The 21,759-nt window shown below is 46.2% G+C and overlaps 1 protein-coding gene across 3 annotated transcripts in view; it reads right to left on the bottom strand.

The window, feature by feature from the left end:
- myrf (myelin regulatory factor) overlaps window positions 1–21,759 on the bottom strand; it is a 243,668-nt gene that overhangs the window by 93,980 nt on the left and 127,929 nt on the right. For all 3 annotated transcript variants that reach the window (XM_078221259.1, XM_078221257.1, XM_078221258.1), the window contains one exon: window positions 7,009–7,070. In XM_078221259.1, the coding sequence (XP_078077385.1) occupies window positions 7,009–7,070 (62 nt within the window). The remainder of the gene's footprint in view (window positions 1–7,008; window positions 7,071–21,759) is intronic.

The following is a 21,759-nucleotide window of genomic DNA, read 5'->3' as shown; positions in this document are numbered from 1 at the left end:
TTCTCTTGGTCAGCCTTCAATGTGTTGGACTGGGTGGTGCAGCAGTCAAACACTGGCCCTTCATGATGAGAAGCTGGGTTCAAATCTAGTCCACACAGATGGAATTAAAGTTTCTTCTACCAAGCTACCTGTAATACTGTGGGAAATCTGTTTGGGATAGCCTTAATCTAGTTCCTAGAGAGCTCAAAGCTGAACCAAACCTCAACACAAATTGACATTAGATGGACATTACTGTTGGCTGTGAATTAAACACTGGCGCATTGAAATTAAGACATGATATTGGGACATTACAGACAAAGCTTTACCTGACCCTGATCTGGGAACATTGATGGACGATGTAGTGGGAGTTTCCTTGTGCATCTAAACACTTGCAGAAATGGATGTCAGGGTGCATAATCTTACTATTGAGAGCAAAATTTGGGAACATTTCTCTACGTCGATAGCTCTCATTTGATGAGTCCAGTATTTACTAACTCTCCACCCTGTCCTATATACACCAGGAGAAGTTGATACAGAGGTAACATTATAGGATGAAGTAGAATAGTTTTCCATTTCCATCTTTTAGTCTCTCGGAATTTACACTCTTCCTGACCCATGGGAGAGCAGATAAAATGAAGGGCTGAATGCTCATGATTTCCTGGTTTAAGGGCTCTGGTTTTAGTGGCAGGTACGGTTCCTGCCAAACTCGGTGAAATCTCAATCAATAACTAGATACATACAAGCAAATCAAGGTTTATGATGTTATTCTGATCAGCTCCTGGGTAAAGGAAAGTTCTGATACCAGTCAGGCTCTGTGAGGGAAGTTCAAAAACATTTCTTTGGTGGGATCAGGGAGAGTAGATATGCTCCTTTAGGAGCTAGGAGTCAAATTCTGGCCTCTGCTGCCAGGCCACTCATTTCGCCCACATCCTAGATTTACCCTGCTGCTGTCAATGGGTAGCCTTTTAATTTTTATTCTTTCATGGGATGTCACAGAGGACAGTTAAAAGTCAACCACATTGCTATGGATCTGGAGTCACATGTAGGTCAGACCAGGTAAGGATGGTGAACCAGATGGGTTTTTATGGCAATCAATGATAGTTTCATGGTCACCGTTACTGAGACAAGCTTTATATTCCAGATTTATTCACTGAATTTAATTTCTACTAGCTTCCATGGTGGGATTTGAACTCAAGTCCCCAGAGCATCAGCTTGGGTCTCTGATTATTAATCCACTGACATTACCTCGACACCACCGTCTTGCCTCGGAGAGGGGTTGACTTTTAACGGCTCTCAAAATTTTCCTGTCATGCCCCTGACGATGCCTGCCGGTATTGGGGCAGGAAAACCCTGCCAAGTGTGTGAGGCATCTGAGCTTCAGTAAGGTGTCCTCACTAAAATCTGCCATCTGCAACCTTAAAGCAGGATGAGGACTGCATTGCCATCGGCTGTGAAGATAATCCTGGGTTGAACTCTAGTGCATCAGGCTCCTTTCAGACCGGAGCTCGAGATATTTACAATACTTTGCAGTTTGTATTTGCACTGTTGTGTGAGAGAAATCACAGACACTCTCCAGTTATTGAAAGCTAAATATATTTTCTTCCCTCCAAGAGGAAATCAGGTGAGTAAGCAGGCTGCCCCGTGCTGCAGGATATCATTGACAAGCACACATGTGGCCTTGTGGGCACTGCATGTTAGTTCTGAAATGTGCCACAACTGAAATGCATTCCAATCAACATCCAGTCAGTGTGTGACTATACGCAGTATATCATGCAGGTCAATGCCAGGGACCCAGACAGTAGTCACAACGTCTTCATTCTGTGGTGGTCCTCTGCGCCAACTGGATTAGAGCCACCATAGCAAACCAAAAGTAGGCAACAAGGACCATCTACTGATCACACAGCTAATGATGCCAACGTGCAGCCCACACAGTACATATACAGCATGCGGGCAGTGAAAGACTTCATGCTGCCATTGAAAATGATACACAACAGGTATGGATATGCTGATACAATGTTTCACTGCCTGGAGTATTCTGGAGCAATCCTGTAGTACTTGGCTGAGCGTGTCTTAAGATTGGTGGTGATCTGTTGGTTGCTGCACTTCATGAGGGGGCAGCTTTTGCCATCTTACAGTGAGCAGCTCAGGAGTAGGAGCGTGAGGAAGAGGAGCAAACGCGAAACCTAGACAACCCCTTTCTGGCCTAGCTGTCCATGAAAAACACTTCTGCTGATACCAGTAAGCAGAACTTCAAATTCCCATTTTCTAACAGTACCACATCTCCCCTTCCCTCTGTTACCAACCATAACAATGTCCTCAATGCATCACACTTAGCCACAATGCAAAAAAGCCAACACAAAATAATCATTCCAAACTTAATTTCTAAATGAAATCACGCTATATTGCATAAAAATATCAACTAATTACCCTTGTGCATTCCCTTTGTGCCTGTCTTCCATGTGCCTTCCCCACCTTTGTGCAACTATGCGGTGCTATCCAAAGTTGATGAATGGCTGGTGAAAGGATGCTGACTTTCAGTGGGGTAGACTACTTGGAGGACAACCTTGGTCCAGAAAACCCAGACGTGGACTGAGGATCTCAGCATTGATAGCAGCTGTGCGGGCTGCCTGGCTGACAGGTGACAGCAAGGGCACTGGTGGGGTGGCAGTGCTGAGACAATGAATGCTGTCATCCTGAGATGGGACAGCAGGTTCATGCTCCAGCCACTGCCTGAGAGCAGCACCCCTGCAATTCTAGTAATCTGCTAATAAGACTCAGGGAATGAGTAACCTGTGGCCAGGGCACGGGGCAAGGATAACACAGGTGCTAGCTAACTGGAGGGGGCAGTTGCACACAAATTCTGCTGCAGAGGACTGAGAGGAGTAATGTCCAAAAGGCAGCTGTTGTGCATGCGCAATGAAATGCTTGGTGCATTGACAGGCCTGCCAGAAAGTCTGTAGTTAATGTAGGTGTTGTGGAGGAATCCAGCATCGACTTGATACAGGGTTTTATATTGAACCTGGAGCCCATTCTGTCCAGTATGAAAGTGGTAGCCAATTGTATCAACATACTTGTGGACCCAACCATGAAGTAGCATCCAATGACCAATGTCTCAACTTCCAGTGCAGCATAACTGTTTCCACCAGAAGTGTGATCGTTGTAGTGGAAGTTCAGACTGCAGTGGGTTGCAGTGTGCAAAGGAGCTTGCAGTGTCTTACAACGTGCTACAACAGTCTCAGCATCCTGTCTACCATTCATTCTCTCAGCACTGCTGCCCCTTGCTGTCACCTGTCACCAGGCAGCTGCTGTCAATACTGAGATCCTCAGTCCACGTCTGGGTTTTCTGGACCCTGATCTGCTGGAGGTTGTCCTCCATATGTAGACTACTCCACTGGAAGTCAGCATCCGTTCAGTAACTGAGGTTCTGCCAGTCAGTTAATGGGCATCAGTTGATCAGGGATTGCCAGTTCCCATACCTGGTTTCGGGGCCTTCACGTTTAACCTCCTAATTCTTGGCTGTACTTGTGTTATCTCCAGTCCAGGCTCCGCTATGCTTCTACCACACTAAGAGGCTGCTGACACTGAGGATCGTGATTCCCACAGGCTGCAGTATGGATTCCCTCCTCTACGTTACAGCTAGTGGGATCTTCCCTGAAACTGCAGTCACTTCTCTGTTACATATTTGCCCATACAACAAAAACAAGGGCCTCACTGACAATGGGTTAAATTTATCTCTTTATTACCTGGGCAATGTGTATTAATAAGGTGGCACGGGTGGCAGAGTGGTTAGCACTGCTGCCTCTCAGCGCCAGGGCCCTGGGTTCAATTCCGGCCTCGGGTCACTATCTTTTCAGAGTGTGCACATTCTCTCTGTGACTGTATGGGTTTCCTCCGGATGCTCCGGTTTCCTCCCACAGTCTAAAGATGGGCAGGTTAGGTGGATTGGCCATGCTAAATTGCCCCTTAGTGTCCCAAGATGTAAAGGTAAGGTGGATTAGGGGTTACAGTGGGCATGGTGCAGGGGCTTGTGGGCCTGGGTAAGATGCTGAGTCGGTGCAAACTAGATGGGCTGAATGGCCTCCTTCTGCACTGTAGGGGTTTTATGTCTGACTGCTAAGAGGGAAGTCTTATAGGGAGGTTCACACAGCTACAACAGAACCCGTCTGATTTCCCTGCCATTTAAATTAATGGCACTCTGGCAGGGTTCTGTAAAAGGTGGGTAATCCTCCCCATAAGGATTTCCTCCCTGCATTCCATCCAAACAATCTACCTCAGTAACTCTGCATTTAGTTACAACTCCCAACTAGAGTGTCAGCGTGACACCCTTGCAGCTTTCTCAGGAGATGCTGATAGAAATGTGTTTGAGGAGGTCTTGCAGCCGACCTGAGTTGGTCCATTTGGTTCTGCCACTGAGACATGCAGTTCTTTCTTTTAGTGATTCAAAGTGTTTACCTTCACTGCTCTTCCAGGAGTCCATTCCATTATCAGTTATTCGAATTGTGTAAAGAACTTGCTGATATTAATCCTGAATATGCCTTTTAATCAGTTGAACTGTGGCTGCATGCCTCTGTTTGGTTTGATTAATTTTCTGAAATTCCTTTCTTTTTTGATTTGATTTATTATTGTCACATGTATTACTGTACAGTGAAAAGTATTGTTTCTTGCGCGCTGAACAGACAAAGCATACCGCACATAGGGAAGGAAAGGAGAGAGTGTAGTGTTACAGTCCTAGCTAGGGTGCAGAGAAAGATCAACTTAATGTGAGGTAGTTACATTCAAAAGTCTGATGGCAGCAGGGAAGAAGCTGTTTTTGAATTGGTTGGTACGCGTCCTCAGACTTTTGTATCTTTTTCCCAATAGAAGAAGGTGGAAGAGAGAATGTCTGGGGTGCATGGGGTCCTTGATTATGCTGGCTGCTTTTTCAAGACAGCAGGAAGTGTAGACAATTTCAATGGATGGGAGGCTAGTTTGAATGATGGACTGGGCTTTGTTCATGACCCTTTGCAGTTTCTTGCAGTCTTGGATGGAGCAGGAGCCCTGCCAAGCTGTGATACAACCAGAAAGAATGCTTTCTGAGGTGCACCTGTAGAAGTTGGTGAGAGTTGCAGCGGACATGCGAAATTTCCTTAGTCTCCTCACCATCTTTCTCCCCAGTTTGTGTGTGCAGCATTCGTGAAAGCTCAATTTTCTCCAGTAGGACCGAGCAACTTAAATCTCTGTCACTCGAGATACATTTCATAGTCATCTCTCAATCATGTCAGAGGACTGTATGTCTTTATGGTACCTCATAGGTCAAATTGAAAGCAGTATGCTGGACCGGAGCACTGTGTCATTTGAGAACAACTGTTGAATTGTCCTCGACTAGTTCGGTTGTATAGTTCAACATTCTGTTTGCCTGATTAGTTACTATTCTGTGTGTCAGAAGACTCAGGGTTCAACCTCTGGTGAAAGACTTCAACAGGTATAAAAGGCTCTCAGCTGCAGTACTGATGGACAGCTGTATTGTCAGAGGGATCACTCTGCAGATGAAATGCTAAACTGTTGCCCCATCTTCCTGTTCCATTGGTTCAGTTTGATGTCACCCATTGGAAGGAGTTTTTTTGTGCTCCTCAACAACACCATCAATAACAGATTAATTGATCACTTATCTAATTGTTACTGTTACATGGTTTCCATGTTCACTTACATGAGAACCATCACTGCACCTTACAGTATTTCATTGAGCCTTGGAACCTTCTGACAGGTACAGTAGTGCACAATATAATCACAAGTCCTTAGTTGCTGATCTTTGTGTTGGCAACCAAACATTTTAGAACTTCAAAATCCACCAGAGAAAGCGTGCTCCCTGATCAAACTCTAATCTCATCGACAGTGCCGCACTGTATGTCAGGATGTGAAAGATAAAATCGGCACCACTTTCCCTGCAACTTGCTGGTTATGTGGAACTGATCTCCCCCACTGCCAGTCTGCCCTCCCTTTGGAGAGATCCTGGTTGTTTCAGGCTCTGCACTCTGCTGCCGCCTTATCAGTACTGAAAGTCAGAAATACTTGTAACAATTTGACGTACAACGCAATAATGATCTTATAGATGACTCACATTTCCCACAAAATATACAGTCAGCCTCTCCCCACTTCCCCCACTCTCCATCATCAAAAAGTTAATTGCATTTCCTCCAATTACAGCAGCAAGGCCCAAGCTTACACAAGCATTACTATCTCCTCAAAAGCTGCCATCCCACACAACATTCACACACCCGTACTCTTGTGACCTGGTCTACACTTCCTTCTCTTGGTTCTGTTTTTTCATTCTAAGACTTGATTTCCTTTGCCTCTTCTCTCACTCTCTACACACGCACTCTCCCCTTTCCTTCTTGCCGTGTTCTCTTTTCTTCTCCCTTCTGCTTTCTCCCCCTTACTCTCATTGACCTTTCAGTCTTCCCCTGCTCTTATTTTTCCTAAGTTCCTTCCTCTACCCATTCACATCGCCCTTTTCTTGCCAGAACTTAAACAGCTGACGCAGATTCACAAAGACAGGTGAATAACTTGCCAACAAGCTTGAATTTGCAGGATCTCTGACAAAAGGAACATTCGATAAGCACAGCAACACAACTCATACAGCACAAGAAGAACGGGCAAAGCTGATGAAAGCCATAAGGGTCACTGAAAGGTACTTGCAACAAGCAGAAACTCTTACTTACCATCTAGACTCTCTTCCCTTTAACTGTTTTGACTTTTCCCCTTCAGTCCCCAGCACATCATTTCAAAGAGTGTCCACGTAGTCCTTTTCCCTACAGGTTCCTAGTGTGGCGACTGCAGTTTTTCTCACTTGCTAGCATTGTTTACTCACCAGTTTTAGCACGGCAGGCCTTTCAGTGGAGTGGAGCACTAAACAAACGCTGAGAGCTTTGATAATATTTATAAATGGCTGCTTTCACTGATAATTCAGGCATGCGGTCACACCTTTATTCGGACAGAAGTTTGGTAGAGCCTAGAGCAAACCAATCCAAAATAGGAAGACGTGGAGCTTACCATTCACCTGTTGAGGGGAATACGGCTCGGATCCAGAATCAGGAGGAGATTCAGGTAAAGTGCTGAGAAGACAAAAATGTTGTATGACATTCAATTATATAATACAAATAGTTAAATATTATGCATCAACATATAGCCTAATTTATTCAAATACATGTAATATTAAATATTTAACCCTTTTTTAACTGGTTGACAGGTTGGAATCGCACTCCTATGTCAACTTTAGAAACAAAACAAACCACCAGAATAACAAAGGCCACCTAAAAATTAAATGCGTTGCGTTTTCTTTTAATTATTTCCTCCCTTTCTATTTAAAATCCAAAGCAGTGTACGTTCTTTTTAACCTCAGAATTTTCTTTCTCATTTCTATGGCAATCCTCTAAAAGTAACCATGTCTATGTGCAAGGGCAGGGCTGTTCATCAAGTTGCCTGTTTAGAACAACAACCCTCACAAGGTCCCTGATAAAAAAGAGCACGCAGTAAACACTGCACAAGTGATTGGTTGGCCAAAAAAGCAGATGAACAAGCTTTGGGCCAATGATCGATCATGTTGTGAATTCTGAATTTTGGCTGGTTTGACATTGGGACTGAGAGAAGAACAATTATAAGATGCTCACTCTCCTTGTGGCCAGGAGTGACTGAAAGACACAGAAGCAGGGGACACTCAAAATAGGAGACAAAGTAAATTTCTAAAAATGGTGGGGTGAGGAATGGACGGTGTAATGACTTTAACGAGGCCCATGATTTGGACCTCTTAGAATACGAGCTCCCAGATTATGCAGTGACGGCTTGTCCAGTCAGGGAGCCCTGCATGTGTACGTAATGTGGAGTGTCAGAGTTACTGGCTCTCTGGGTTTATATTCTGTATGAGGAAGTCTGCGGGTTGCTTACTATGTGAGTAAACCTAAATTTGGTGAAGGAACACTGGCCTCGGATGAGTTATTTCAGAAGGATGGTGCCAGACAGGCTGAATTTTAACATGGTAGATTTTGAATAATGTGTTTCATCAGGTTTGCAATCTTCTAACAAAGTATTGAGACGTTGAGAAGGAATTTGTCACGCAACTCCCAGCAACCTGGCTCCACCTTATTATTATTGAGAAACCAAAGTGAAAGCATTTATATTTCACCATGGCCCAAGGTGCCAAATACCAAGATTAGGAGAGAAAATGGGTAAAGTCAGTGGAGGCGATTTCAGGCTTGGGCTGAACTGTTCAGAGGGAATTGTATCAGTCCCAATGAATCAAACATTGAGTCAGGCAGAAAAATGTACAAAAAGTGACCAGATCAAACCTTGAAAGTTGGATCAAGCAAAGGAAATAAATGCCAAAAATATTGTTAGAATGATCAAAATGGATTTGTAACAATTTACATCCACTTTACAAATTCCCTCCATTAGCCCCATGTATTAAACTAGAATAAACTTTCTGAACTTTTCCCTCTATTGTACCAATGATCAAAATCTGGAATTGTCTTTGTTACGTTGAAGTCTGTACACTTTCTCATCACCTTTGTATAAGTGCACTGCCCCAATCTGAATGTGATAGACCAGCTGAGAATTTCCTCATGATGTTTCCCAGTCAACAGATCTAACTAGTTACAATGGTTAATTGGGAGATTCTGCAAGAAGGTCCCTGATGTATATTTGGATTAATTAATGTTTTGTAAAGTGTTTTATTTGTTCCAACTTACCAGCAACAATTTTAACTTTTGGCAGACTTTGAGCATGAGTGGAGTAATCAGGCCACCATCCAATATTTAAAGTTTATGAAGTTTATTTTATTTATTAGTCACAAGTTGGCTTACATTCACACTGTAATGAAGTTATTGTGAAAATTCCCTAGTCGCCACATTCCGGCACCTGTTGGGTACACGGAGGGAGAATTTAGCATGGCCAATGCACCTAACCTACATACCTTTGGACTGTGGGAGGAAACTAGAGCATCCGGAGGAAACCTACATAGACACGGGGAGAACGTGCAAACTCCACACAGACAGTGACCCAAGCTGGGAATCGAACCCAGGTCCCTGGCGCTGTGAGGAAGCAGTGCTAACCACTGTGCCACTGTGCAGCCCGTATACTATCGGAGAGGCTCACTCTAATCTGACTGGAGAGGTCCCACATGTTTCCATAATGACTAATATATGCATCAGGAGCAGGAGGAGGCCACTCGGCCCCTCGAACCTGCTCTGCCATTCAATAAGATCATGGGCTGATCTGATTGGAACTTCAACCTGACATTCCTGCTATCCCCTGATAACCTTTCACCCCCTTGTTAATCAAAAGATCTATCCAGCTCTACTTTAAAAATATTCAAAGACTCTGCTTCCACTGCCTTTTGAAGCAAGGACTTCCAGAGACCCATGTCCCTCTGAGAATTCAATGAATTGGAGGACAGGAGCGTGGTAGCTATTTAAAGAATGCTTGAGGCTCTTAAAAGTGAGTAGCCATTTACTCTACTGCAATCGTTCTTGAGAGTCCAACAATGGAGGGTGATAGATACCATATTCAAGAATATCAAGGTTTAATGACTCAGCAGTGGAGGTCTTCATGCAGTAGGAGAGAGGCCAGAAACTAGTTCTCTTCCTACTGATGTCATGGCAGATAATGAAGCAGATTTGGGCTGAGATAGCAGAAAATAGAAATGACAGAAGCAGCGCTCCCAGAATATGGGTTCAATGCTGTATGGGGTTCAAGGGGCCTACCCAAACAGCAAGGGGGAGAACTATGTATCTATTTTTCTGCATTAAACCTTTCATCAGCATTTCCTCCCTTTCACACTCCAAATACTTCCCTCCCTGCTCGGCCTACAATCACATAGAGATACTGCACCCACACTCCTCCTCATTTTAATCACACATGCACACTTGTTTCCTCAACAATTGCATAAATAGCGTCACCTTTAGTTGGTATTAACTAGAAAGCTTCTGCTGCCTTTTCTCATGCACCTCTTTTGTGCATCACCGACTCATATGTTGCTGCCTCCCCCCCTCTCAGTATGCCTACCAACTGAAGATGCTCCACAAATCTGCACATACAGGAGCCAGGCACTACTATTCTTTCCACTGGACAAACTAGCTGGCAACAGCCAGGAGAAGACCTGAACTGAGAGAGGAGTGGCCTTCAGTCAAGGAGAATCTTGACTGCAGACAATCGTACCCTGCACCTGGAGGAGGTCTGCTAAATTAGAAGATTCGACAGCCCTTTCCTGGTGTCGCTGAGGAACATGATAAACTGGTTGGTCTTTCAGCTACCTGCTAATGCAAGCTTGGCCTGCAAACTGAGCAATATGACTGCTATCATAGAATCCCTACAGTGCAGAAGGAGGCCATTCGGCCCATCGAGTCTGCACCCACCACAATCCCACCCCGACCCTATCCTCATAACCCTACTTATTTACTCTACTAACCCCCTGACACTAAGGGGCAATTTAGCATGGCCAATCAACCTAACCCGCACATCTTTGGACTGTGGGAGTAAACGGAGCACCTGGAGGAAACCCACGCAGACACGGGGAGAACGCGCAAACTCCACACCGACAGTGACCCAAGCGATCGACTGCTGGAACCTGGAAAGACCTTGAGGCAAAATGAGCAGTAGTGACTTTCACTGCTCCAGGCAATACGGGGACAACTAAGGGACTGAGGAGTAGGTCCTGCTGAACGTGGTTTCACAGTCTCCTCATTCAAGCGGTCTCCTTCTTTATGGAGTCAGAACTACCCCAACTGCAGCTGCCTCAGGTCCCCCGCTTGATGTTGCTGCTCTTCCTCCAAGCAGAATGGAGGGTTCAAGACGTATCCCATACTCTGAGCATCCAGAAACTCTCTGAGCTTCTTGGATTCTTTGTAGCAAGTTGTATCCATCAATATTCATATCTGGAATATCACTGTGAAGCAATTTTCTTCTCTGCAAAGACCCAAGTACTCATGAAGAATGGCCCGTTAAATAGCACTTCAAGTGTTTGTTTCGTGTCCCTGCCCATTTAAGGCAAATCTTTGTGTGACTCCAGACAAAAAACAGCCTGAGGGTCCCACTGATGTGGAGATGCCGGCGTTGGACTGGGGTAAGCACAGCAAGAAGTTAAAGGTTAAAGTCCAACAGGTTTATTTGGTAGCAAAAGCCACTAGCTTTCAGAGCGCTGCCCCTTCATCAGGTGAGTGCTCACCTAATGAAGGAGCAGTGCTCCGAAAGCTCGTCCCACTGATGTCAGAAGGTCCTTAATCGAATACAACAATGAGGCTCCCACCTGATAAAGACATGCACTTTGACCCCTCCGCCCACACCCCTCTGCCCACCTTGTGAATGCCCCAATCAAAACAGGGATGGACTGATTGAGAAAGAAAATCAGAAAGTTCAGCACAATGATTTTTGAGCAAGACTGGTGTAGAATTCGAAATTGAGCCCCAGTAATTAATACCCCCAGAATTTAATTTGTACCCTGCTCTTCACTGTGGGAAACATTCACTGTTTGGTCAAGTATTACACCTGGGATTTGTTTTCACTTATTTCATTTAATAATTTACTCTGAATGCTGCAATCTAATTTGTTATATTAGTGCCGAGGTGTGCTACTTAGTATCTTTCAATGTTATATATCAGCTCTGATCCTTCTGTTCCAGAACAAAATCTCTATTTTCTTGTACTTGTCTAAATTAAATCACTTCTTTTGAGCCCCAGCTATAACGGTGGCGCAGTGGTTAGCACTGCTGCCCCACACCACCAGGGACCTGGGTTCAATTCCCGGCTCGGGTCACTGTCTGTGTGGAGTCTGCACGTTCTCCCTGTGTCTGCGTGGGTTTCCTCCGGGTGCTCCGGTTTCCTCCCACAGTCCAAAAGACGTGCTGGTTAGGTGCATTGGCCATGCTAAATTCTCCCTCAGTGTACCCGAACAGGCGCTGGACAAAGAACAAAGAAACTACAGCACAGGAACAGGCCCTACAGCCCTCCAAGCTTGCACCGATCGTGCTGCCCATCTGAACTAAAACCCCCTACCCAAAGAACAAAGAAAATTACAGCACTAAAGTGGAGTGTGGCGACTAGGGGGTTTTCACAGTCACTTCATTGCAGTGTTAATGTAAGCCTTACTTGTGACTAATAAATAAACTTTAAAAATATATAATTTGGAGCCAGAGACATTTGAATCAAATACTTTACGAATATCATGATCAGCAACAGTCCCAGCATTGTGCACTGGTAAAAACCCTTCACAGCTCGTCAAAGCTGTCCTTTTGGTTGCTATTAGTAATGTGGAGTGAGCTAACCTGGGAAAGGTAAGAGGTGAGCTAAGTTCAGTCTATTCTACAGTTTCTTTATTGTTGCTGTGACCTTTCCAATGTAGGTTTTTCTCATTGTTAAGCCACTGAGACAGAAAATCCACTCGGGAAGATCCACAAAAGAATCCAGTGCTTCAAAGAAAATCAGTCAGAATCAGTACAGTTGAAAGCCAGTGATTCACTTTAGGTTCCATGGGGTAAAAGTTTTACAAACTGACCCTTTTTACTCACTGCAGCTAGACCACACAGTCTGTTCTGATTCACGCTCTATAATGTAAAGGTTTATCAGATATAAGTTTTTTTAAAAAAGCAATGTTTGCATGGTGGATACAAGTTAAACATTGGGAACTAGTCTGTACCAGGCTGACAAAATGGACTTAATCTACATACCTCAGCCAGTGGGGGAGGGGAAACTTCCTTTAAAAGCACCATTTCTCTATTGTATATGTCCAGGCTTGAAGTTAAAAGAACAAAGGAACCACAACATAAAACATACAGAAGATCTAACCTCATGTTCTGGTCACCATACAAAGAACAAAGAACAATACAGCACAGGAACAGGCCCTTCGGCCCTCCAAGCCCGCGCCGCTCCCCGGTCCAGGATTGAATCCTGAATCCAGGATCCCCACCCAATTTTCCAGCCTATCTACATACCAATATCCTATCCACCGAGCTGTCCCTCACAGCTACGATGCTTTGTTCATTACAACCTATTAACTTACCCCCACCCCCCCATTCCAGACCATGTGATCTCCAGGGAGAGGCGAAAACCCAGAGTGAAAAACCCCAGGGCCAATATGGGGAAAAAAAAATCTGGGAAATTCCTCTCCGACCCCCTGAGGCGATCGAAACGAGTCCAGGAGATCACAATGGCCCCGATCGGAAAATGCTTCCCAACCCTAGTCATTTCCACTTCCACGAACACCATATGAATCCCCTGCCCCCGAGACAGGTTCCCAACTATCCGCAGTCTCACTCTGTACTGGCACCAGCAAGATGATCGTAGAATGAAGCCTTGAAACGAGAAACCAGGAACAATTAGCCCGCGCCGCTCCCTGGTCCAAACTAGATCACTCTTTTGTATCCCTCCATTCCCACTCCGTTCATATAGCTGTCTAGATAAGTCTTAAACGTTCCCAGTGTGTCCGCCTCCACCACCTTGCCCGGCAACACATTCCAGGCCCCCACGACCCTCTGTGTGAAATATGTCCTTCTGATATCTGTGTTAAACCTCCCCCCCTTCACCTTGAACCTATGACCCCTCGTGAACGTCACCACCGACCCGGGGAAAAGCTTCCCACCGTTCACCCTATCTATGCCTTTCATAATTTTATACACCTCTATTAAGTCTCCCCTCATCCTCCGTCTTTCCAAGGAGAACAACCCCAGTTTCCCCAATCTCTCCTCATAACCAAGCCCCTCCATACCAGGCAACATCCTGGTAAACCTCCTCTGTACTCTCTCCAAAGCCTCCACGTCCTTCTGGTAGTGTGGCGACCAGAACTGGACGCAGTATTCCAAATGCGGCCGAACCAACGTTCTATACATCTGCAACATCAGACCCCAACTTTTATACTCTATGCCCCGTCCTATAAAGGCAAGCATGCCATATGCCTTCTTCACCACCTTCTCCACCTGTGACGTCACCTTCAAAGATCTGTGGACTTGCACACCCAGGTCCCTCTGCGTCTCTACACCCTTTATGGTTCTTCCATTTATCGTGTAGCTCCTCCCTACATTATTCCCACCAAAATGCATCACTTCGCATTTATCAGGATTGAACTCCATCTGCCATTTCCTTGCCCAAATTTCCAGCCTATCTATATCCTTCTGTAGCCTCTGACAATGTTCCTCACTATCTGCAAGTCCTGCCAGTTTTGTGTCGTCCGCAAACTTACTGATCACCCCAGTTACTCCTTCTTCCAGATCATTTATATAAATCACAAACAGCAGAGGTCCCAATACAGAGCCCTGCGGTACACCACTAGTCACAGGCCTCCAGCCGGAAAAAGACCCTTCCACTACCACCCTCTGTCTTCTATGACCAAGCCAGTTCTCCACCCATCTAGCCACCTCCCCCTTTATCCCATGGGATCCAACCTTTTTCACTAGCCTACCATGAGGGACTTTGTCAAACGCTTTACTAAAGTCCATATAGACAACATCCACGGCCCTTCCTTCGTCAACCATTTTGGTCACTTCTTCAAAAAACACCACCAGGTTCGTGAGGCATGACCTCCCTCTCACAAAACCATGTTGACTATCGTTAATGAGTTTATTCCTTTCTAAATGCGCATACATCCTATCTTTAAGAATCTTCTCCAACAACTTCCCCACCACGGACGTCAAGCTCACCGGCCTATAATTACCCGGGTTATCCTTCCTACCCTTCTTAAATAACGGGACCACATTGGCTATCCTCCAATCCTCTGGGACCTCACCTGTGTCCAGTGACGAGACAAAGATTTGCGTCAGAGGCCCAACTATTTCACCTCTCGTCTCCCTGAGCAGCCTTGGATAGATTCCATCAGGCCCTGGGGATTTGTCAGTCTTTATATTCTCTAACAAACCTAACACTTCCTCCTTTGTAATGGAGATTTTCTCCAACGGTTCAACACTCCCCTCCGAGACACTCCCAGTCAACACATCCCTCTCCTTAGTGAATACCGACGCAAAGTATTCATTTAGGGATACCTGGGGATAGTTCTGAAGCTTTCAATCCAGACATTCTCTGACCAATGGTTTCCCTCCAGAAGTGCAGCAGGAGGTTGGTGAAACCCCCAGCTCATCAGTGGATACATGAACTCCAATTTCCAGGAAGCCCCTCAATGCTTGTTAGGGACAGGACGTCTGTCCACTTTGTACAAGGTGGGGGAAGAGGGGTCTCCTCAGGCTCAACTGGGACCCAAGGTATGTTGAGGGAGTGGAGGTGTACTGGACTCCACAAGGGCTGATGTTAGGCCATTGATGGGAGTCCAGAGCAAGCAGTTTGGACCAAAGAGTCTCAACATAAAGGGTAAAGGGAAAAAAGGCGGGAGCTGCTAAGTTTAGTCTAGCTCTGATTGAATGGTGGAGCAGACTCGAGGGGCCGTATGGCCAATTCCTGCTCCTAGTTCTTATTTAAGCACCAAAGGAAGGCAGCTGATACCTAAGGTTGGGGATGAGGGGTTGGTTTGGGGGGGCTGAGCGAGGCGTTACAAGGAGTACAGCAGATTAGATGGCCACTGCAGTTTCTGGTTGGATTGGGTCCGTAGGCACCAGAGATGTACCCAAAATGGTGCTCGAACCCTTTGACCCCATGTTAAGAGGGTAGGCTCAGCATAGGAGCGCTCCTCAGTTACAAACCCAACAATACAACAGGAATTGTGAGCTAAGGAATTCTAGGATCATTCAACTATCAGGGTAACAACTGGCTAGAAAACAGGTTGGGTGGCCAGTTAGCAGCCGAGGATCGTGAATGGACGCAGCTCTGAATGTGAGCAGGCCTGATTTAAACCAAACATGGCATCCATTACCATGGCTGCTGTTCCACAGTATGATTTGTTGGGAGCAGGTAAAGCAGAGGACCGGAATCCTTGGCAGGGATGCCCCTCTGTCCAGGATACGGACATGGAGGCCCTGCTTGAGGCAATGAGGGAGAGGATGGAACTCCTCCGTGCAGATTGGCAGGAAACGGCGACCATTCCAAACCAAACAGGCCGGGATTGAGGTAATTGACACAATCAGCAGATGGATTGTGGGTCTCAGTGTAGGGGAAGGTTCAATGACCTTATTCACTCAGAACAGTTATTCAACCTTCAACAGACACAGCAGTTGAGGAGACTGAAGGCACATATTGCTCCTGAACGTGGAAAGATTGTGTGCGTTGGGTACTTACTGACCCCTCAGCTAGGCTCAGAGCCATAGTACTGCTGATGATTTGTCAGCACTGATGCATGCTGCTTCCTATGTCGATAAGCCACTGGCATTGGCTGTTGAGGCCAGCAGTGCCTGATCTCTCTCCTTTTCGTCCTTGCAACAGAAATGCACCCTAGCGAGGCTCCGACAGGAGGAGGGAATCCATACCCGACTTCATCACCACAATGGAAGAGGAAGACATGAGGCTCACCAGGGTCACTGAATACAGGGATGTTGGGGAAGTCAGGGTAGGATTCAGTGGTGGATTTGGTGATTAGAGAGTGCCATGTATAGCTTATGGAGATGCACTGCACTCCAACCCCTCCAACAGCTTACTGAAGAGAGGGCTACATTGAGAAACCTCCACACTGCAGAAGCGTCTACTCTTCCATGGCTCATTCTCATGGTCTCTTCTTGTGTTTTCCACAGATGTTGACTTGACCAAGTGTGGAATCAAGGAGCCCTGGCAAAATTGAAGCCAAGGAGAATCGGGGTAAACCCTCCGCTGGGTGGAGTCATACCTAGCACAAAGGAGATGGTTGTGATTGTTGGAGGTCAAACATCTCAGTCTCAGGATGTCACTGGAGGAGTTCCTCAGAGTGGTGTCCTTAGGCCCAACCATCTTCAGCTGCTTCATTAATGATTTTCCTTCCATCATAAAATCAAAGTGGGAATGTTTGCTGATGATTGCACAATGTTCAACATTGTTCGCAAGTCCTCAGGTACAGAAGCAGTCCATGTTCATATGCAGCAAGACCTGGATAACGTTCAGGGTTGGGCTGATAAGCGGCAAGTAACATTCCCACCACATAAGTTCCAGGCAATGACCATTTCCAACAAGAAAGAATCCAACCATCTTCCCTGGACACTCAATGACATAACCATTACGGTGTCACCCACTATCAACAAGCTGGGGGATTACCATTGACCAGAAACTGAACAGGATCAGCTATATAAATACTGTTGCCATAAGAGCAGGTCAGAGGCTTGAAATTCTGAGGGGAGTAACTCCTCTCCTAACCTCCTGCCCCCGCCAAGCCTGTCCTCAATCTCCAAGGCACAAGTCTCGAGTGTGAGTGCAATTCCAACACTCAAGAAGCTTGACACCATCCAGGTAAAGCAGCCTTTTTGGTTGGAGCCCATCCACCAACATAAACATTCACTCTCTCCACCAGCGGTGCACAGTGCCAGCAGTGTGGACCATCTACAAGATGCACCACAGCCTCTCACCAAAACTCTTGCGGTAACTCTTTCCAAACCTGTGAGCTCTACATCAAAAAGGACGATGGCGGCAAATGCACTGGTACACCACCAGCTGCAAATTCCTCTCCAGACCATACACCATCCCAACTTGGAACAATATCACTGTTCCTTCACTGTCGCTGGGTCCAAATCCTGGAACACGTTTCCCAGCAGCGTTGTGTATCTTCACCAGCTGAACTCAGTGGTTTAAAGCAGCAACAGATGTGCCCCCTCACATCAGAGCTCCCTGAGGCAGTGCGGGGCTGAGAATGGAGAAGGCCATTCAGTTCATAAGCGTCAGCATGGCTGGGGGTTTTGAATAATTGACCTCCGCCATTGAGAGAGTGCCCAACCTCATTATTTTATTCATTCGTGGGACACAGGTGTCGCTGGCTAGACCAGCATTTATTGCCCATCCATAGTTGCCCTTGAGAAGGAGGTGGTGAGCTGCCTTCTTGAATCGCTGCAGTCCATGTGCTGTGGGTTAACCTACAATGCCATTAGGGAGGGATTTCCAGGATTTTGACCCAGCAACTGCAAAGGAACGGCGATATATTTCCAAGTCAGGATGGTGAGTGCCTTGAAGGGGAACTTGAGGTGGTGGTGTTCCCATGTATCTGCTGCCCTTGTCCTTCTAGACGGAAGTGGTGGTTGGTTTGGAAGGTGCTGTCTAAGGATCTTTGGTAAATTGCTGCAGTGCATCTTGTAAATAGTACACACTGCTGCTACTGAGCATCGGTGGTGGAGAGATTGAATGTTTGTAGAGACCAATGCAGCAGCATTTGGAGTGAATGCACGAACTGAACACTGGCATTCACAGGACGTAGTATTGACCAGTCAGTGCTGCAGATAGCGTAGAGACAGTTGGTGTGGGTACCAGTTATGCCCCAGCTCGTGCTCTGCTCTATCGATCCAGAACGCCATCCAAGGGCTGAGGCTATGGCCACAATGTATGAGGGTATTATTCCTCAAGGGGCCCCATCATCATCGGCTTCCTTCACCCCTCTGATTGAGGGATCATCTGTGTAGCAAGGTCTAGTGCGTGAGGCTGTCCCTGCAACTGAGGCTGGTGGATTCAGTGTCATTGCCGGGATATCCCAGGTCGAGGGAGTGATCGGTGGCACACACATCGCCCTACGAGCACATGGAGTGCCCTACATCAAAAGGAAGGGGTTCCACTCACTAAACATCCAGCTGGTGTGCGACCACCATCTGAATATCATGTACGCCTACGTACGTGATCCTGGGAGTGTGCACAACGCCTACATCCTGGCAAACTCAGAGGCACCTGGCACCTTCAAGGGTAATCCTGTGCTGAAGGGCTGGCTATAGGGGACAAGGTTTACCCTGAAGCCGTGGCTAATGACGCCTGTGCGGAGGCCCCAGACCAAGCTGGGGCACCATTACAATGAGGTCAGTGAGTCACTGAAAGTTGAAACAGAGTTGTGATTGCTACAGAAAAAGATGGAATTTGCAAAAGGCCTGTGACAGATCTGGAACAGCAAACTTATCTCGAGATGCTGCGCAAGTCAGTGTTCTCATTCCCATTCATGTGACTGACAAGAATAATTATTCTAAATATTGCCTGTTGAGAAAGACCACACTCTTGAATGTGAAAGGTTTCCCTTGCTGTGGATTGTCGAAAGCTCACTGTGACTCTGTAACTGGCTCTTCCTCGTGTTCTGCTGTTTAGTCAATTCCACCATTTATTCACAAATCAGAGAGAGATGGAACCCCAAGGGTGCGGAGATGTGCACCATCTGAGGATTCATAGACTCACTTGAAAGATCTGAAAATTCGAAGTTCATAACGCTGTTACTATTCTTCAAGTCAGAATGGAAGAGTTTGCAACTTTAGCATTGGATTTATTCGGCTGGGATCTTCCCCCGGTTTCGGCGGGCGGGAAAGCTGATGGGCTGGAGATTCCAATGGGAGTCCCCAAACTGCTGGTACTCTGGCGGGATTTCCTATTCTGATTGTCCTCGCCCACCCCTCCAATGATGTAATGGGCTTCCCGCCATGAAAGGTCAGGAACCATACATTAACATATCATTAGCAGGCTTCCCCGCTGTATCATCTGCCACATAAGGAACTCCTCCCTCCACCAATGTAACATCACATTAGCGAGGTTTACAACAGGTCCTGACAAATTGGGACCTGGTTAAGAGAACTCACCGGGGATGCACAGGTAAGTTCAACCCCCGGGGGGGAAGATGGTCATGCCCAGGCATGACACCCCCCTCCCCCCCCACGAGGGGCTGCCACCTGCCTAGCACTGCCTAGAGTACGGGCAATGTGCACAGCACAGGGGGCAATGCCAGGAAGGTGAGATATTGTTGCGGAGCCTTCCCTGTGTCCGTGGGGGGGTGGTGCGGCACTGGGTACATGTGGAGGGAGAGGTGTCTAGTGAGGGGAGGAGAGATCTTGTTTCTATTTTAGGACACCCTGATCTCTTGAAGGCCGAGATTGATAGTGGGGCGGGCTCACTGTCCTGGGATCCACTTCCAGCATTTTTTTAAACTAAGTGTCAAAAAATATGGCAGGAAAAGCCAGCAGAGTAGGAGGCGGGTTACACACTGCTTTTCCCACCCGAGTTAACACTTAGTCAAAAATGATAAAATTCCGCTGCATGTATCGTTAACTATTTGTTAAAATAAAGTAACTTGCACTTTTAGACTGAAGGAAATACTCTGAAAGCATGATTTTCTTCCATCCGTCAGAGAGAACAGGATCGCAGAATGAGCTGCCTAACCTTGTAGAATCATAGAAAACCTACAGTGCAGAAAGGTCATTCGACCTATCGAGGCTGCACCGACAACAATCCCACTCAGGTCCTATTCCTGTAACCCCACGTATTTACCCTGCTAGTCCCCCTGACACTAAGAGGCAATTTAGCATGGCCAATCAACCTAACCCGCACATTTTTGGACTGTGGGAGAAAACCGGAGCATCCGGAGGAAACCCACGCAGATACGGGGAGAATGCGCAAACTCCACACAGACAGTGACACAAGACTGGAATTGAACCCAGGTCCCTGGCGCTGTGAGACAGCAGTGCTGACCCCCATGTGTGTGAAGTACCTCAATCAAAGAGCAATGTTTAATCTTGAGGCATGGAACAGGATCAAGTGGAAAATTATCCGTCTCAGTGTGGAATGTTTGTAAACTTCCAAAAAAATCTTTTCTTTGCACTGTTTACTAAGACTGTAAATTTCAGATCATAGAAACCCTACAGTGCAGAAAGAGGCCATTTGGCCCATCGAGTCTGCACCGACCACAATCCCACCCAGGCCCTACCCCCATATCCCTACACATTTACCCACTAATCCCTCTAACCTACGCATCTCAGGACACTAAGGGGCAATTTTAGCATGGCCAATCAACCTAACCCGCACATCTTTGGACTGTGGGAGGAAACCGGAGCACCCGGAGGAAACACACGCAGACACGAGGAGAATGTGCAAACTCCACACAGGCAGTGACCCAAGCCAGGAATCGAACCCAGGTCCCTGGAGCTGTGAAGCAGCGGTGCTAACCACTGTGCTACCGTGCCACCATAGTGAATCAAGAAAGAAAGAGAAAATGAATGTCGCCGTAGTCCCAGAGGACCAGAAGCTTGAAGCTGCAGACAGCAGGGTGAGACACACTCGACCAGAAGCTACAATTATGCAGATGAAGTAAGTGCAGCAACTGCATTTTCTGTCCACCTCTTCCTGCCTGGGCGAGGACAGTTCAGTTATCAGATTGCCTGCACCCAACAGGCATGCAGTCCAATATATAGCCCCCTCTCTCTCTCTTTCTTTGCCTACTAACCCCGAAAGTCTGTGGGGGTTCTCACAGCCTTCCACTAAAACTCTAACAAGAGGCTGGAATAAACCCCGTTGAATTTCAGGTTTGATTTATTTATGCAGCCGATGGAACTGTTAATCAGTCATTCTCTGAACTGCAGGCACCATGTGCATTTTTCATTACAAATAATCAAATAAACTTTACCCGAAACAAGCTTTTGAAATATGTCATAGATTTTATTTCAAATATTTTTTTGATAAACAACTTGGCCAAAACTGCTAAGTTAAACTAAAAATGTGTGGACTGGGCAACCTGAAATCGTAAGAACAGGAATAGGCCATTCAATCACTCACGCCTGTTCTGGTCAATCAAATTGTGGCAATTCTCTGCCCCAAATCCATTCACCCATCTTTGTTCTATATCTTGTGATACCATTATTAACAAAAATCTATTCATTTTGGTCTTGAAGATTTCAATCGACTCAGCATCTACATGCAATTTAAGAGCGGGAGTTCTAGAATTTCATTATCCTTGTGTAAAGAATGCTTTTTT

The sequence above is a fragment of the Mustelus asterias genome, chromosome 9 (genome assembly GCF_964213995.1).
Source record: "Mustelus asterias chromosome 9, sMusAst1.hap1.1, whole genome shotgun sequence".
Taxonomy (NCBI): domain Eukaryota; kingdom Metazoa; phylum Chordata; class Chondrichthyes; order Carcharhiniformes; family Triakidae; genus Mustelus; species Mustelus asterias.
This window is presented reverse-complemented; position numbering and strand designations above follow the sequence as displayed.